At 39.7% G+C, this 18,881-nt stretch overlaps 1 protein-coding gene and 1 long non-coding RNA gene across 3 annotated transcripts in view; one reads left to right on the forward strand and one right to left on the reverse strand.

The window, feature by feature from the left end:
• Positions 1-9,296, reverse strand: part of Nucks1 (nuclear casein kinase and cyclin dependent kinase substrate 1) — a 34,551-nt gene extending 25,255 nt beyond the window's left edge. The window contains exon 1 of one of the 2 annotated variants that reach the window (XM_078022705.1): positions 9,041-9,296. In XM_078022705.1, the coding sequence (XP_077878831.1) occupies positions 9,041-9,057 (17 nt within the window). In that variant the 5' untranslated portion in view covers positions 9,058-9,296. The remainder of the gene's footprint in view (positions 1-9,040) is intronic. The other variant, XM_078022704.1, reaches the window with a different exon arrangement.
• On the forward strand, positions 8,017-9,261 carry LOC144367195 (uncharacterized). Its single transcript, XR_013426496.1, has 2 exons — positions 8,017-8,701; positions 9,021-9,261. It is a non-coding gene; the product is annotated as an uncharacterized LOC144367195 (long non-coding RNA).
• Positions 9,297-18,881: the final 9,585 nt, after the last annotated feature.

Below are 18,881 nucleotides of genomic sequence, written 5' to 3' on the forward strand. Positions count from 1 at the left end.
AATTAAAAAAATTTTTTTGTAGTTGTAGATGGACACAGCGTGCCTGTATTGTATGTTTATTTTTATGTGGTGTTAAGGATCAAACCCAGTGCCTCACATGTGCTAAGCAAGCACTCTGCCACTGAGCTACAGCACCAGCCCCTAAGATATGTAATTTTAAGTAAGATTTTATGTCATTCTATTATTCACATTTAAAACATCAAGGGCTGGGGATGTAGCTTAGTAGTACAGTTCTTGCCTAGCAAGCACTAGGCCCTAGGTTCAGTGTTCAATCCATAGTACCATACATGAATATATATGCAAATACTATATATCTATATATACATACATACTCATATAAAATATTTATATATAAATACATGCATACACTATAAATATGTGTATATGTATATATATATATATTTATATAAAGTATATCTTATATATATAAATTAAAAACAAAGTTACCAGATACAGGAAAGCAAACAAACAAGAAAATTATAGAAAGTCTGGAGATGAGCCAGACATGTTTTTTAGATAAATGACATTTTTCTACTAAACATTTTACTAACTGGTCTTAATCCACACAAATATTAATTCCTATATAGTATGCTTTATTACCAAGGCTGAAGATATTTCACTGACTTATCATATTCAGTTCCACTACATAGGAAAATCACACACAAATGTCAATGAGTATAAGATAAAATATTTGCTATATGAGATGGGCTAGAAGATTTTTCCCAGTTGAATTTTACTGTAAAACCTATGCAAATGGGGACAAAGAAGTCTCAAATGGTGAAGTCTTAGGGGTCTCAGGTTTACACATTATTGAGCTAAAGGATTGCTTTTCAGCAGAGGGTGTTTGGAAACCATATGGAATCTACTCAACTGCCTAACTCAATCACCAGGGACAATTCTGTGGCCTGACCAAGTGAGATGTATTGACTCATTAAAACAAAGCACATCAGTAATGCCTGGCATCTGATATCAGAGAAAAAAAATTCTAGGATTTTGGGGAAATACAGAGCCAAGGTAAAAAGAGCAGGTCTCGACAGGCTCTAAATGTAGGAGTATGTGTTAGAGGGGTACACACAGGTCTGGACCGCAAAGTGGACCAAGGGTCCTATTTCTTGGGAAAGAAGGCAAGGTAGATCTGGAATTTCATGGCTAGTAATCCCTCATCCAAAGCACTGAAGCTGTAAATCAAGACTAGTTCTCTATGTCAAAGTGACTAAGATCTTCCTGACAAAAATGTGATGTTATAATTCTAAACAAAAAAACTTTCTAAGTCTCTGATTTTAAAGAAACCAGGTTTCTTGTTAAGAAAACAGTAGTTACTGAAGGGTGCAGTGGCACACTGTAATCCAAGCAATTTAGGAGGCTAAAGTGGGATTGCAAGTTTAAGGCCAGCCTCGGCAACTTGGTGACATCTGTCTCAAAAAATAAAAAAGGGCTAGTGATGCAGCTCTGTGGTAGAGTACCCCTGGACTCAATCCCCAGCCCTGCCTAGAAAAAAGAACTGTAGCAACTAAAGAACAGGTTGCCATAAAACTTTACAGCTATGACATGATCTTGGAAGATAACTACATCTGTTAATCCTAGCTCAAAACATAGCAGGATAGGCTGGGGATATAGCTCAGTTGGTAGAGTGCTTGCCTCCCATGCACGGCCCTGGATTTAATCCCCAGTACCACAAACCAACAACAAAAACATAGCAGGGTGGACTTCTATTTTCTCGGTAACCCGACTTTTAATTTCTCATGTAGTTTATTTTTCAGGTTATGATCTTGACAAATGAAGGATTCTATACGACCAAAAGTAGTTGGAAAGGAAATCTCTTTGAAGAGTACCTTGCTTAGTGGAAACTGAACAAAAGTACAATTCAAGGCATCTGAAAATATGCAATACCCAGTTGCAACTCTTGGCAGCAGGTGGTCTCTTCATCTAATGTATTTAAAAGACCTATAATTATGACTACTTAAATGGTAGTTATTTTAAACATGGAAATGCAATTCTATAATCAGCTTCATTTCCTTGACTCTAGATAGTCAAATATTTTTAAAATTATTTTTTGGTACTGGGATTAAACTAGGGGCGCTCGAACACTGAGCCACATCCCCAGCCCTATTTTGTATTTTGTTTCAAGACAGAGTCTCACTGAGTTGCTTAGTGTGGCCTTTGCTGAAGCTGGCTTTGAATTCGTGATCCTCCTGCCTCAGTCTCTAGAGTTTCTGGGATTACTTACATAAGCCACTGCCAACTGATAATCAGATTTTCCCACAATAAAAAAAAAAGGATGCTCAATTTGACCAAAGTGGTCCTATGCTAAATCAATTATTTTCTCTACTTGTATACAACATTACAGAGTCCCCTAGGTGCTGTCTCAACAATCCAAAAAACTACTTCTGAATCTTAAGTCACATTTATCCTTGCAGCTAAGAATTTTTAAAAAGGCAAACAATTAATACTTTATAGCAATAATATCTTTATTAGTTCAAGTAGACAGAAATAAATTCTGGCTATGCAGACTATAAATCACACAACTATATAGGTGTGATACTATACATACACATGGACTATAATGAGGATGATGTCCCTGAGTTTTATAGTGTGGTGGCCTTGTTTTACATTTCTGGAAACAAGAGACCAAACACTGCTCAAAACAAAAATCTTTATTTGAAATCATTTTCTCCTTCTTAATAATGAATGGTAATTTTTTTATTTTTAATATCTTAATTTATATTTTTAGGTTGTAAATGGACACGATATCTTTATTTATTTATTTATTTTTATGTGGTGCTGAGGATCAAACCCAGTGCCTCACACATGCTAGGCAAGTGCTCTACCACTGAGCCACAACCACAGCCCCATGAATGGTAATTTTAGAGCTCAAACCAATGAGAAAAGCTTTGAAAAATAAAATGCTTGCTTTGTTAAATGCAATGTAGTAATACTCGAGTGAAGTTCAACATGTCCATTATACAAACCTAAAAGAGGGTGAAACACATGCCCCGCCCCCAGGGTTTCTTTTGCTATGCCATGCTATCTCCCCCAAAGAATTAGTTTTTTATCTCAGTCACCAGCACCTCAAAAGCAAAAGTTTTATCGAGACTTAAAAAAATAAAAACTTAACCACTTACTTTTGAAACTTAGTCAAGTTAAACTCCTAATATTAAATTCCTTCTAATTTTAATGGCATTAACAAGTTTTGTTAATAGATGTTGAAACTTTCAATTGCCATAATTTTTCTTTTAGTCTTTATAAAGGATCAGTGATAAGACTCTTTTGTTCTTTGAACAAAATACTTGATCACATAATTCTTTTAATATACCTTGGATTCAGTTAGTTATTCGTCTGTTTGGATTTATTTTGGCGTCAATTAAAAAAAATAAATAAATAAAACAAGCTGTGGGTGGCGAACGCCTGTAGTCCCAGCAGTTTGGGAGTCTGAGGCAGGATCATAGTTCAAAGCCAGCTTCAGCAATTTAGGAAGGGGCACTTACCAACTCAGCAAGACTCTGTTTCTAATAAAACATAATAAAAGGGCTGGAGATATGGCTCAGTGGTTAAGCACCCCTGGGCTCAACCCCAGTATCAAAACAAAACAAAAATGTAAAATAAGCACATAACTTTCTTGTATTTCTTTGACATATTTTAATCAAGGGAAGTGTCCTCATATTATGAAATGTGTAAATGCAATAATACCATTTATCATTTACATTTTCCCTCAAAAGACTCAAACTAATTTCAACTTTTCCCCCTAGTCAAGTTTATCCTCATTTAATTGCTTAACATGCTTTGTTCCTTCCAAGAGTTTCCTTTACCACCCTCCCAACTTCCTTAAGGTTAACCCTCCTCACAAGTCCCAGTATGAAATGTCATCACCCTCCAAAGACAGTGTACAATCACTGCGGGAAAAACCACACCTTGTGAGGGTGCCACATGAGAAAGATCATAATGGCTTTTGGTTGTTCACATCTGGATTCAAATTCCTGATTTGTCTCTAATAGTTAGGTGAACTGTGCCAGGTACTTAATTTTTCCAAGCCCCAGGCCTCACACATGAAATGGGATAATATATACCTTGCTTGAAGAACTACTGCATGATTTTGAAATAGTTGTGTAAAGTACCTGGCCAAATACCTGGTACCTAAGAGTTGCTCAGTGACTGACAGCTCTCTTGAGTTTAGAAAGTGATTTTTTTCAACTTATGCCATTAAAGGTCTACAATCCCTAATTCACAGTTCAGAATGCCCTAAGTTCTGAAAACCATTTTTTCATAATTTACAAACCCATCTCCTCTGTGAATATTCATAAAACTTCATAAGATACCAATGTGTTTGATTATAGTACTACCCCAGAGGTAGTACTTTTATGTTATATGTACCCCATTACCTTTTCTAAATTAAAAAGAAAACCAAAACAACTCAAAAATTCCCATATTTGGCCCCAAAGGTTTCAAATCAGGGACCTGCACCTGTAATATATTCTCTGTGGAACCAAATACAGTACATATGCAGAAAGTAGAATGGCTAAGATTCAGGCAGTCTAAATGCAGCCTTGCTATAATCTGTATTTAATTCTTTGGGTTTCAAATCATCACTGGTAAACTGAAGAAACTGATTTTAATGCAATGCTTTTAATTAAAAAATTTATCTGAAAATTATTTTGTATAGTGTCAAACAACAGTGCTCATACTGAAATATTTTGGCTATGTTTTCTCCAAAAAAAATTTCCTATGTGGAGCTAAAATCTATGAATAAAGAATGTATTCAGGCTGAGGGGTGTAGCTCAATGGTACAACATTTGCCTAGCATGAACAAGTCTAAGCTGGATCCCATGCAAAAAACAAAACGGAAACAACAACAAAAAAACCCTGACCATTTTAACACCAAATACTAGGTAGTAAAGAGTTGTATCATAAAAGAATGCTATATCTAGATTTGTATTTATTAGATCATGGTTCTGCTACTACTCTATTACCTTGGGTAACAAAAGCTTTTAAGTTTTTCTGGGTATTAAAAAAAATACCCTGGTTAAATATTTTTAGAAAGGATAAAACAAGATAAACTGAAAGCACAGTGCCTGACTGCATTTTTTCTCAATGAATGTTTATTCGGTAGTCTACTCTATTTTAATCATTGTATTATTATTTCAATTAATCAAATATGTTGAAAAAGTTGAGTGCTTTTAATTTCTCATAAAACCAACTTCCCCATTATTCAGGCTTTAAAAATTATGTTATCCTTTTTTTCCTTCTTCCTGGTTCTGGGGATTGAACACAAGGGCGTTTTTACCATTGAGCACATCCCCAGCCCTTTTCAGTTTTTGAGACAGGGTCTCACTAAATTGACTTCAAAGTTTCAAACCATGTCTCAGCTTCTACAGTAGTTGAGATTACAGGTGTGGACCACCACATCCAGTCTGGGATTGTCTTTTTAGATAAAAGCTAATAATAAAATGTACGGACCCACGGTTAATAAAGTCATACTCATCTCGCACATATCCATAAACACCAAAAAGAATACCGGAAGAGATATAAGGAAACTGGCTTATTTACAGCCATGACAACTTAAGTGTCATCATGTGCTTGCTTAGTAACAAATTCCAAGCTACCTTGAATTTCCAGGTTTCTAAGTTTTCCCTATAATTGAGGGTTTTTTTTTGGTATGTGTATCACTTTTAGTTGTAGATGGACACAATCTTTATTAGTTTATAATGTGATGCTGAGACTTGAACCCAGTGCCTCCCACATATTAAACAAATGCTCTACCACTGAGCTACAACCCCAGCTCCAACTGAGGGATTCTTGAAACTTTTTTTTTTTTTTTTTTTTTGCTACAAACATATTTTTAGAGTCTAAACACATTCTTGAAAAGAAAGCAATCTGGAATCTTGGGAAAACTGTTAATTTTCATTGTAATTATAAACAATAAAAGTAACTTGTAAGAGCCTCTGTTTTCACATTTAAATTTTTAATGGCAAAGACTCTGTATTCTAAAGTATTAAACAAAAGATATCAAGCACACCTCTCTACAAAGAGGAGCAAGACTGACTGACTTGAGTGACTTGGATCATTTTCAACAAGGGAGGAGGATCCCTGGAGAATATACCAAGCTGGGATCAAGAAACCTGGTTTCTAGTGAGGGCCTGTCAGTAAATCTGAGCTTTCTTTCTCATCTTTTACAAGTGGCACTTTCCTTCCTTCTACACAAGGATTAAGAGTCACAAAGCACTCTCATGTTAAAAAACACCATATACTGTTTTTGAATCACCACAGACATTATTACTACTTCTCAGGCAGAAGTAAAGTGATTACTATGGGGAATTAAGACTAGGTTCTAGGTTCAATTTTGGGACCTACTAGTAGTATGTGATACAAAGCATGTCATTTGTCCACCACATTAAGTCCTGTGAACTGAGTTGTCTTTTCTTTCTAGTTCCAGGATTATAGTTTTATGTTATTAATTTGAAACTAAGGGTCAACATATTTGAACTGTCATAAATACTGTAAAAGGTAAAGACAGCTACCTTGTATGAACAAAATTACTTAGAAATAACATATTATGCTGGGGATGTGGCTCAGTAGCAAAGCATATGTTTAACATGCATGAGCCCCTGGGTTCAATCCCCAGCACCATGAAATAAATAATTTAATAAGAAATAATGTACTATCAACCTAGACATCCATGGAAAACCATGCTGTATCCAATCAGCCCATTATATGCTTTATTTAGATACTGGTGTCAAAGCACCATTAATTCATTTCTAAATGCCCTTTAAATATTTAGGTTTATATTAAAATAAACATTTACAGTAAAAACGAGAACTAGAAAAATGGTCCATGGACAGAAATGTACACCAAATGATGCACTGACATTGATATTTTTCAACATATACTTCTTTTTTGATTGTTTTAAAATCAAGTCAATGTCTACATTCTTGTTGTTAAATGATCTACGGTAATATAGATTCTTAATTACACTTTGAATCTATCGAATTTCCCTAAGCTAGGACTTATTTATAGCAAAATTTGACAAACCACCAAACTCAAGTTTATTTGTTTCTGTTTTATTATTGGTCATAAGTATATTAAAGACTCTTTAAAAAATAATTACAGAGACTTTATCACTAAAATATAATCAGAAACCAAACTGCTCTGAAATTAATAATTTGAAAGTGACAAAAGAGAAGCCCACAATATATTGACTTCGCTCTTCAAATTATGGGGATAGACAAAGTTTAATTATGTTTAACAACACATTAAGAAAAAGTTGTGCAGAAATCCCAATACCTCTAAAAAATAATAAATGTGCTTAATATATTTATGTCCACAAAGTGATAACCCCAAGTTTTCCAGTAAAAAAGTTCTGTGGATATTTCATTATCTAAATCTAGGAATACAAATTCATCACAACCTAGTGTACTGATTTCATGGCAGGGAAAAATAGTAATTTAGTTTCACCACACAGTAATTACTTCCAGGAGACAAAAGATGGAATCCAGATAAAATAAATCTTTATTATAATATTGTCTAATTACCTGATCCTAAGGAAAAATATCCTGATAAAATACACTGGCCACTTTCTATGCCAAATAAGTATTCACACTGTAATTTGAAAGAGCCATCTAGACTCCTTACTAAAAAGCCAGCAAAACTTTGTCAGTAGGTGGTGATTTACAGAGATGCGGATTGAAGTTGGATGGCACAGAAGCAGTCAGGTAGTTAGCTCATTCTCTGCATTCCCACCCAGGCATAGGAGTACGCAGTCCCATACCACCACCAGTTGGAAACGGATCCTCTAGTAGGAGACAGAACGGTGTGCAACAAAACCGTTCCCAGGATCCCAAACCTTTTTTTAGAACTCTGAAAATACTTCCGTTGCCCACAAAACTTGGAATGAAGGGAAATCGACAAGCATGAAAACGTTTAAAAACTAAATATCTGTTTAGAAAACACTATACAAAGTAGCCAATCCTTTACAGTAAGTGTATTTATTTACAACAGCTCTCCTCTTTAACGCCTTAACAGATCGGACTAAACCACACCCCTCCGTAAATGGCACATTCCATACAACAGCCTGGAGAATGGTAGAGGGCGATCCCACCGACCGCTGGGGGAGCAGCAAACTTGTTGAAATTCTGAGAATAAAGTCTGATGGTTAACGGAATCTAGCCCCTTTATGATTAAAAAGTCACTCCGGGGAGGGAGAGGGTTACAGAAATATCCCGAGCCGTGTAGGCCGGGTTAGGGCGGAACGAGAACCACACGGGATTTGGGTCGTGCTGTTAACCCGCACCTCCCTGAGTACGGACATTTCCCCAAAGGACATTTCTGGTCGGAGGAAAGAGCGAACTTCGGGGTTAAAGTTCTCCAAACTCCGGGGTGGGGAGAGAGAGCCGTGCATTATTTTGGGGGGGTCCAATCTCTCAACTTTTTGCTCCAAGGGTAAAGAATGGGTCCCGCCCACGTCCGGCCCGGGAGGCGGGGCCTGGGGCGACCCCGAGGACGGAGGCGGGGCCGGGCAGCACTGCTGCCCCTCCGCCTTGGCGTGGAACACCCTGTCCGCTGGAGCAGGAGGGCGAGTGCCCCCACCCCGAAGCAAGGCGCGGGATGCAGGGGCAACACGGTGCTTGCGCCCCTCCTCACCAAATCTGAGGGGGCCGAGCGCGAGTCTGCCAGTCTCCCTTACGGGACCTGAGGGGCCCGCCCCGAGGAGGTGGGGCCTGCTTGGGGGCGCTGACTTCACACCCCTCCCCCTCTGGCCCTGGCGGTTCGGGAACACCCCGCCCGCTCCAGTGCGGCGGGTGGGGGAGGCATCAGAGCAGACCGGAGCCCTGCAGCGGCGCGGGTAGGGGAGGGGCGCGCGCACGGGCGCGCTGCCGCCACCCCCGCGCGCCAACAGGGCCCCCCACGCTCAAGGGCGCGCGCGGGCCCCGAAAGGGAGGAGGCCGCGCGTGGCAACCGGGAGGGCCGATTCTAGGCTCCGTCTCCCACTCCTTCGCCACTCACCCCCAACCCCCTCCAACCCGCTCCAGGCCTCGGACTCCGCACTGACCTGACAGGCCGAGACATGTTCGCTGTCGAAACAGGACCGAGTCGAGAAGCCAAAGACCAGGACCCCCCCCACCCCGCGCGCTCGGCGCCCCACCCCCCCCGAACTTCGGCCGATGGGGCCGCTGCCGCCGAACCCCGAGATGCTGGCTTCTCAAACTCCGCCGCTCCTTGGTTCAGGGCCCCTGGATCAGACGAGCCCCCCGCTCCCCCGTCTCTTCAAAATGGATGAATCAAACCAGCCGAAAATGCGCCAAAGCAGCGGCACAACCAAACCCAATAGGGTTTGGGCGCCCCGCCCCAACACGCTCTCTCATTGGCGGCTTCTGCCAGATGCGTCCTGCTTATTAGTCAGTTTAAATCATCACGTCTCTCAGGCCCCGCCCCTCCCCCTGGTAGGCCCCGCCTCCTCCGTGAGGTCCTGTTAATCAAGATGCTCTGAGAGCGCACGGCCGCAAAACAAAAATGGTCGCTGCTCAGCCCGCCCCCTGGCTTCCACTCCAAAGTTGCAGATTCGTCTTGAGCTGTATCTTGAAATGACTAGAAAAAAAGATTTATATAGGGTTCAACGTGGCTCAGTGTTCATGAAATGATGTTTCATTTCGTCTGCCTTGATCACTTAGGAAATCTGCTAATAGCAAAACCCGTGGGCTACGCCGCAGATTCGTCACTAAGGGGCTGCTTTAGAATTGGAGGGAAATTCCTTAGGTTCAAAAAATTTGACCTTAAACCCGAAAGCCCTTAAACCTGGCTCCGGCATTACCCCTCAGGAGACCAACCACGCCGCTGAAGTAGAGAATCAGGATCATAATCAAAGATGTCTTCATCCCCAATTTACGTTCTCCATTCTGGACCTTGAGATCCATTTCAGGGTCATTAAAATCCCCGCCTAGAACATTACTATTCCAAGAAGCAAGAGGTGTATAATAATTTGGAGAATGAGCTCTGGTATCATAAAATGTTTCCTGTGGAATCCCAGATCCACCACTTTATAATTGTATAACTTTCTCTCACTGTGCCTCAGTTTTCTCATCTGTCAAATGGGAAACAAGTTACCTACCGCACAGGCTTATTAGGGTTAAATGAATAGATATGTGAAAAGCCTTTAGGACAGTCTGGCATACATAAGTGCAATGTGTATGTGCTACACTTAATTTTTAAAATATGACCACATCCTTGGGTAGAGGCGGGGCTGACTCCCAAATCATAAATGAAGGTAAGTCAGAGCTTTCTGTTTAAATCCACAAACATTTGTTGTATACCTAAATTTCAGAGATCAGAGATTTCAGAGATCCCTATGGGAACCACTAAAGTTTACCCCACCATTCATTGTAAATAGTCTTCAATCCCTGCCACAGAGCGTTTATAACCAACTGAAGATGCAGTCCCCAAACGACAGCAAAACACATCACCATCTGTCTCCTGAAAGTCTCCCTTTGTAAAACGTGGCTTCTCTGAGGGAAGAGAATAGTACGGCCAACCAGTGAAACATTAAACAAGTTCTCTCTTGTCTACTCCAGGTCCTGCCAACTTCTCCCCTACCCTGCTTTTTCAAAAATTATGGCTAAAAGATTACACAAGATGAGCATATTTACGTGTACGGTAGTATGGCATTAAGTGCATTCATTTCATTGGGTGATCATCACCATCATCCACCTCCAGAACATTTCCATCTTCCAGGAAGGTAACAGATACTCTGTGCAGGTTAAACACTAACTCCCTCTCCCTGCACCCAGCCCTGGGCCTCACCATTCTGTCTTCAGTGTGTATGAATTTGACTACTCCACGTAGCTCCTATAAGTGGAATCACATAGTTTTTGTCCTTTTGTGATTGGCATATTGCACTTAATTAATATCTTCTAGGTTCATCTACATCATAGCAGGTGACAGAATGTCCTTCTTTTAAAGGCCAAATTGTATGTATATACTACATTTTGTGTATCCATTCATCAAGTCTGGACACATGGGTTGCTCCCACCTATGGGTAGTGCCTGCACATGAGTATGCAGATATCTGAGTCCCTATTTTCGCTTCTATTAGGTATATACCCAGAACTGAAATTACTAGATTACATGGCAATTCTGTTTAATTTTTTCAGGAATGGCTGTATGTACCAATTTACATTCCATCAGCAATGCACAAGTGTTCTCCTTTTTCCACATCTTTACCAGCACTTATTTTGGCTTTGGTTTTGGTTTTATAATAGCTATTCTAATAGATATCCAGATATGTTTATACTAAGTGTCTTACCATTGGTATTATTATCAGAATGCCAGTGCCGAGATTGGGGTGGTGCTGTGATCAAAAAGTAGTTTTGTTGGAGGCTGTTTTATTAGAACAAATTGCTATTATTTTAGCAAACACCGTTATTTAGTATTATGAAACGAGGCAGAAGCAGTCTTGTTAATCATTTACTAGGTAATGAATGAAACTAGCCATAGTCAACATGTCCAGGCAGGGAAAAAGTTCACAACAGGTCTTCCAGGACTTGGCCTGGTTGTGTAGTCCAAGGCCAGCATATGAATGGCCACTGAATGAAGACTCTCCCCATCGGAGGTGTGAGTCATATCCTCCCTGTCTCTTCACTGAAGCTTCAGCTGATGCTTCCCCTCCATTTGCTCATTTATTCACTCATATTTCAGCCAACACTGGCCAGGCACAGTGGTACATATCTCAGTGGTGCATATCTGTAATCCCAGCAGTTTGGGAGGCTGAGGCAGGAGGATCGTGAGTTCAAAGCCAGTCTCAGCAACTTAGTGAGACCTTGTCTCTAAATAAAATATAAAAAAGGGCGGGGATGTAGCTCAGTAGTTGAGTGCCCCAAGTTCAATCCCTAGTACAAAATAGTAATAATATAAGAGATTTCACCAACACTGTCTTTTAGGAAGGAAGTAGCTTAACATTTGAACTTCTAGTTTACTTTTTACTGGACAAATTCAGAACTTCTGCCTATTAGAGCTAACAGAACCTAGAATGCATGCTCCAAGCTACTGCACCTCCAATCATCACTGTGTGCCTATCTCAACCGTAACAATTTTATTGGAATCTGAAGAAAGACACGGATCATATATGATAGGTCAGATTTTGAAAGCACCATCTGAGAACTCTGAAGAGACAGTATGTGTAATAAAACTCTGAAAAGCTATAAAAACAGAAAATGATCAGTTGACAGAAAAGGCAGTTATTCCTTTTCTCCGGAAATGAGACATACAGGAGGGTGTGATGGTGTGTGCCTGTAGTCCCAGCTACTCAGGTGGCTGAGGCAGGAGGATCACTTGAGCCCAAGTATTTGAGGCTGGCCTGGGCTACATAGTGAGACCCCGTCTCAAACAAAAAAACACTTGGCTTGTTATCCCAATGCTTAATTTCCCCTATGATTTTAATTGTATTTTGAGAAGTAGTCTTTTCCTTCTTCATTGCGTATATTAAAGACAGTAAAGGCAGGGGATATATGCTTAGCATGCACAAGGCCCTAGGTTCAACCCCCAGCAAAAACAAACCCACACACAAACACACACACACATACACACAGGAAGATCATAAGTTCAAGGCCAGCCTCAGCAATTTAGCAGGGTCCTAAGCAACTTAGTGAGACTCTGTCTCAAAATAAAAAATAGAAAAAAAACTAAGGCAGGCCTGGTGGCACACGCCTTTTATCCCTGTGCCTCTAGAAGGCTGAGACAGCAAGTTCAAGGCTAGTCTCAGCAACTTAGCCTCAGAACTTAGCAAGGCTCTAAGCAACTTAGTGAGACGCTGTGTCAAAATGAAAAATAAAAAGGGCCGTGAATGTGGCTCAGTGGTAGAGTGCCCCTGGGCTCAATCCCTGGTACAAAACAAAAGAAAGAAAAAGAAAAGACTGAAGATGTAGCTTGGTGATAAAGGGTCCCTGGGATCAATTCCTAATATGAATAAATAAATAAATAAATAAAAAGACAGTCCCTGCTTTTACTGATCACAGGAACACAGAAAGGTACCACTCTTTGAAGACTCTTCTAGGAAGTTAAAGAAAGCCTCTTTAATTTTTTTTTTTTAATTTCTATTTCCAATCTACTGGCTCTGTTCACCCTGCCAACCTAGAAGGAAGGATGGGATCTGTAATCTGTGGTAGGTTTAACAGGCAACACTGCCTTCATAAAGCACAGCACTCACATCCATCCTCAAATTAAGTGCATACAGCTCCATAATAAAGTCTTAACTCCTTAAGCTAGCATTCAAGCTACTACGAGAGATATTTCTTAAGCACAGATCTAACAGGACTTTGCTAAAATCCCTCCATGAATTAGGAAAAATACTTGCAATATATAGCAAAAGATCATTGTCCTTAATATATAAAATAAATCACTAAGAAGGGGCTGGGGTGTAGCCCAGTGGTGGAGTGTGGGTTTAGTGTGGAGAGGCCCTGGGTTCAATCACCAGCACAGACAGATGCAGGATGGTGACTCACAGAAGAAATAAAAATGATGAATATACATTACATATCGTTCACTTATAACAAAATAAAAGCCAAATAATTTAGTTTTTTTCACTTCTCAAATCAGTAAACTGTCTTGTTAAGGACATTGGAAAACTGACCTCTCAGACCCTATTAATGGATGTGTATATATGGATATATTTTACAGGGAAATTTGATTCAAAATTTAAACAAAATGTGTATATCCTTTTGGAGTATTTCTAGGAGTTCCTAAAAAAGTTTTCATGTAAATTCATAAATATACAAAGATAAGAGTTCATAATAGAGGAAAAAGGAGTACCCCAAGTATCCAATAATAGGTAACTGGATATATAAATTATAATATCTCCATACAATCCTATGTAGCAATGAAAAGCAAGAAAGTAGAATTCTGTGTTCTTACATGGGAAGCTATCCAAGATACATTAAAGAGAGAAAAGCAAATTGCCAAAAGCCATATATAAGCTTGTTCTTATTTTACTTTATTTTTTGTAGGGGGAGGGGCTCACAGCTGGGACTGTATATGTAGAGAAATACCTATAATAATATCCAATCTCTTAATCAATTTTTATTTCAGAGATGACATTACAGAATCCTATCTCCTTTAAAAAAATATCTATATTATTTAAATAGTAAAACATTGTCTTTATTCTTGATCCTACTACAAACTAGCTGTATGATCTTGGACAGGTTCCTCGACCCCTCTACTCTCAGTTTTTCTGTCTATCATAAGCACAATGATCCCTGAAAATTTTTTGGGTCCTCATTCCTAGAAACTGTGACTATGTGAGGGGAAAGTAAGCTTCTAATCTGTTGATCTTAAGATGGAAAATTGACCTCGATTATCCAAGTGGGCCCCAATAGAATCACAAGGGTTCCTGAAAAGTGGAAAAAAAAGGGTGCAGTGGTGCGTGCCTATAATCCTAGCAGCTGGGGAGGCTGAGGTAGGAGGATCAAGAGTTCAAAGTCAGCCTCAGTAACAGTGAGGTGCTAAGCAACTCAGTGAGACCCTGTCTCTAAATAAATACAAAATTGGGATGGGGATGTGGCTCAGTGGTTGAGTGCCCCTGAGTTCAATCCCTAGTAAAAAAAAAAAAAAAGTGGAAAAAGGAGGGGCTGGGGGTGATGCCCAGTAAAGAGCGCTTGCCTAGCATGCACAAGGCCCTGGGTTCCATCCCTAGCACAGCAAAAAAGAAAAGAAAAGAAAAAGGAGCCAAAAAAGGCCAGAGTGATAAGAGATGAGAAAAAACGGCTTTGAAAATGAAGAAAGGGGGCCCAGAAGCAAGAAAAGAATGCTTCCCTATAACTAAAAACATGCTGTCCTGCCCACACCTTGATTTCAGCCCAATGAGACCATGTTGCACTTATGACATCCAGAACAATTAGGTTAAAAAAATGGTGTCTAAATATGACATTTCAAAAGACTAGTATTTATGTATTTTTCAATAAGAAAACAAGATTAAAAAGATCCTTTCACAGGTACTACATCCCTTCACTTGGTACTACAAGATGAAGTCCAAATGCTTTGGCATGGCCTACAAAGATATCCTTTATTTGACCCCACTTCAAATGTGTTTTCTCACCTCTACTCTTGCAATAGCCTGATTGTAAAATGCATATGTTGAAATCTAATCCTCAATGTGATGGTATCTAGATGAGATATTTGAGAGGTGACTATGTCATAAGGATGGAGCCCTCCTGAACGGTATTGGCGCCCTTATGTAAGAGGCCTGAGGGAGCTTGTTTGCCCCTTCTGCCAGTTAGATACAGCAAAATTGGTGTCATCTATGAAGCAAATAGCCTTCACTAGGGCTGGTGTCTTGATCTAGGACTTCCCAGCCTATAACACTGTGAGCAATAAATACATTTCTGGTACTTAAAAATTACCAAGTTTAACACTTTGTTATAGCAGCATGCACAGACTAATACAATCCTACTGCCACCTCCCCACTTCCAGCTCCAGCTGTGACGAATATCCGCTTTCCTCTGAGCAAGTTGTGCTGTGCATCACATCTCCCCTGGCTTCATTCCCTTTATTCCACCTGTCTGAAATGCATTTCCTTCCATAGCCCTCCAATTGGCAGACTCTTACTCAGTTTGACTGTCCTGTCTGTCATAAGGCTTTTCTGATCTCCCCTCTCAAGCTCTACCACTCTTAAGTAGTAAAGACTTGGCACTTTCCACACTGAAGAGTTCTTTCCACGTCCCCTCTGTTTTCTGATCACCCTTCCGGGACAGGAGCCTTCTCCTCCCCAGCCTTGCATCCTACATACTTAAAGAAATACCTGGCACAAAATGGGCATACCACATGGGCCAAATGAATCACCTAAACAAGCTGCCAATCATCTTTGTAACCTTATTTTTAAAAATATTTTTTGGTTGTAGATGAACATAATACCTTTATTTTTATGTGGTGCTGAGGATTAACCCAGTGCCTTACACGTGCAAGGTGTGTCCTCTACCACTGAGCCACACCCCAGCCCTAACCTTACTTTTTAAAAATATTTTTTTAGTTGCACATGGACATAATACCTTTATTTTATTTATTTATTTTTATGTAGTGTTGAGGATCGAACCCAGTGCCTCACATGTGCCTCACAGTGCCTCACAAGGCAAGCGCTCCACCACTGAGCCACAACCCCAGCCCCTAACCTTATTTTTAACACAAACTCTTTGGTCCATTGACTACTTTCCAAACTTGCCTAAGCATTTCAAACTCCCTTTCTGCCCAACCTGAAATCTTATCCCACCTTTTTCTCAATCATTATCTGTCTCAAATTTACTTTAAGAACTCTTTTTTGACCTCTTTCTTCTTTTGATTTCTAGGGCACAGATCTTATATCTCCTACAATTCCTGCTGCAACCCTAGATACATAAATAGCAGGCAATCAGATGTTTCAAGTATGAAAACAATTGAACAAAAAAAGTCTGCATTAAAAAATTAATGGAAAGCAAATTTACTGAAATAAATTAGAGGTCTTGATTGGGTTGTGGAGCTATGGCCAATTTGGGGGTCTTCCTTCTCATTTCCTTAATGAGCAAGTATAAACATTCTTATCATAAAGATATTAGAAAATTTATCTACCCACTTAACATATTACTCTTTCTACCACACTGAAATTTGTTAAATGGAAAAACTTCAAGGATGCCACCACCACCAACACACACACACACACACACACACACACACACACACACAAAGAGTGGAAAGCACTGTGATGCAGCAAAGGGCTATTTCTGGAGTTGATTAAAGTTAAAAATCACCATTTTGAGAAAAGTCATTTTTTTGGCCCCAGATACCTCATATATTTGTCCCATAAGGTCAATGTGAAATAAAAATTTTCTGTGTGAAGTGCTTAGGAGAGTATGTGGTTTGCAGCAAATACACAGATTAACACAGCTACTGGCAGCAACAGTTGAAAATAGAATGGCTGTTAAAATCCCTGCACTTGCAAATAAGAAAAGTGATATGCGAAATTAAATGACAGTCACTGCACGGGGTGACATATCTTAGTAAATCGAACCTGTCAATTAAAGATCTTAGGACACGTGTACACTGCATGCTCTTCAGGGTGCACTCGATTTGGCCCCAAATTTAATCACATGTCACTATTCCATACATAAGCATGTTCTCAAAAGCTATCTTAATACAAACCAAGAGTTTCAAACCCCAAAGGACTCAGTTCTGTTTCTCTAAATGTCTAGGCTTATTTTCTAAAATGGGTTTTCCAGGCCAAACGTTTCCCAGAAACCCAAATGACAGAATGGAGATGGGGAATTAGAAGACATGCAGTTATGTCTTGGCTTTATTACAAATGCAACCAGCTGCCTTTCAGTCAGTCAAATTTTGAGACATTTGTTCCCTCAAATGGAAAATGGGAAGAACTGTTGGCTCTCTTGTTTGAAAGATCGTATGAGAGGCCTATACAGCTTGCAGAGCTGAGGGAAGAGTCCTGTACAGAATCAGGTATTGGAATCCAGTGCTTTGGGCACTCATCGGAAAATACCTGTCTCATTGCCTTCCTCTTCCTCTCTGCTTTCTCCTCTTTAATTAGCTCCTTATGAGATGGGCCTCAACTTGAATGTGAATCAAATTCAATTTATGCAAAGAAAAGTTATCAAAATAGTACCCCTCACTCAGGGAGCCCTGTTAAGAGCATGTGATAGTTCATTTTGTCTCAACTTGACTGGGTCACAGGGTGCCCAGATATTTGGTCAAAAACTATTCTGGGTGTTTTCTGCGAGAGTATTTTGGATGAGATTAATAAATTAGCAGACCCTGAAAAGCAGACTGACTCCTTCAAGTGGGTGGGCCTCACCCAATCAGTGGAAGACATGAACAGAACATAAAGATGTCTTCTCTCAAGCGAGAGAAAATTCTCCTCCTTAACAGCTGAAACACTAGATCTGCCAGGCTGCTGACCTTCAAGGGGACTCAAACTAGAATCCTTCACTTTGCAAAATTTGGACTTGATAGACTCCATTACAGTATGAGCTAATTACTTATAATAAATGCATATACACTTACCCATCTATGTACCTCCATTTTTTTTGTTTTGTTTTGTACCAGTGTGATTGAACTCAGGGGCATTAGACCACTGAGTGATATCCCCAGCCTTATTTTTTTTGGTATTTTATTTAGAGACAGGGTCTCACCGAGTAGCTTATGTGCCCAGCCAAGACTGCGGCAGCTTAGGGCCTTGCGATTGCTGAGGCTGGCTTTGAACTCGCTATCCTCCTGTCTCAGCCTCTTGAGATACTGGGATTACAGGCATGTGCCACCATGCCTGGCTCTCTCCATATATTGATATTTATATTTCTCTACATATCTCTTTATATATTGTTATCTATATCTCTCTACAAAAATTTTTTTTTTTTTGGTGTAGTACTGGGGATAAGACTCAGGGGAACTCTACTACTGAGATGCATTCCTGTCCCTTTTTTATTTTTTATTTTGAGAGAGGGTCTTGCCAAGTTGCTGAGTCTAGCCTGATACTTGTGACCCTGCTGCCTCAGTCTTGCAAGTAGCTGGGATTACGGGTGTGCACCACCAAGTCCAGCTTCTCTCTCTCTCTCTTTTTCACTTATTGTTTCTATGTCCCTGGAGAACTCTAATACAGATCAATACAATTATTATACTGAAACTCTGCAGATAAAACTTGAGAGGATTCAAATCATGTCTGAAATGCCTTAAAGGAAAGAAAGCAGGATTTTTCTAACAATAAAATCACTTCTAGATATATTCTGCAGTCTGTAGTATTTATGGATAAATCAAAAGCACATGTCGAGTTCTTTCCAACATACATTTCTTTCTAATGACTTCCTACTTATTTCAACATGTACCTTTGGGGATTATTTGGCTTTAATAGATTGAGTCACTTACACTGCGGGAGTC

Source organism: Ictidomys tridecemlineatus, chromosome 10 (assembly GCF_052094955.1).
Source record: "Ictidomys tridecemlineatus isolate mIctTri1 chromosome 10, mIctTri1.hap1, whole genome shotgun sequence".
NCBI classification, from domain to species: domain Eukaryota; kingdom Metazoa; phylum Chordata; class Mammalia; order Rodentia; family Sciuridae; genus Ictidomys; species Ictidomys tridecemlineatus.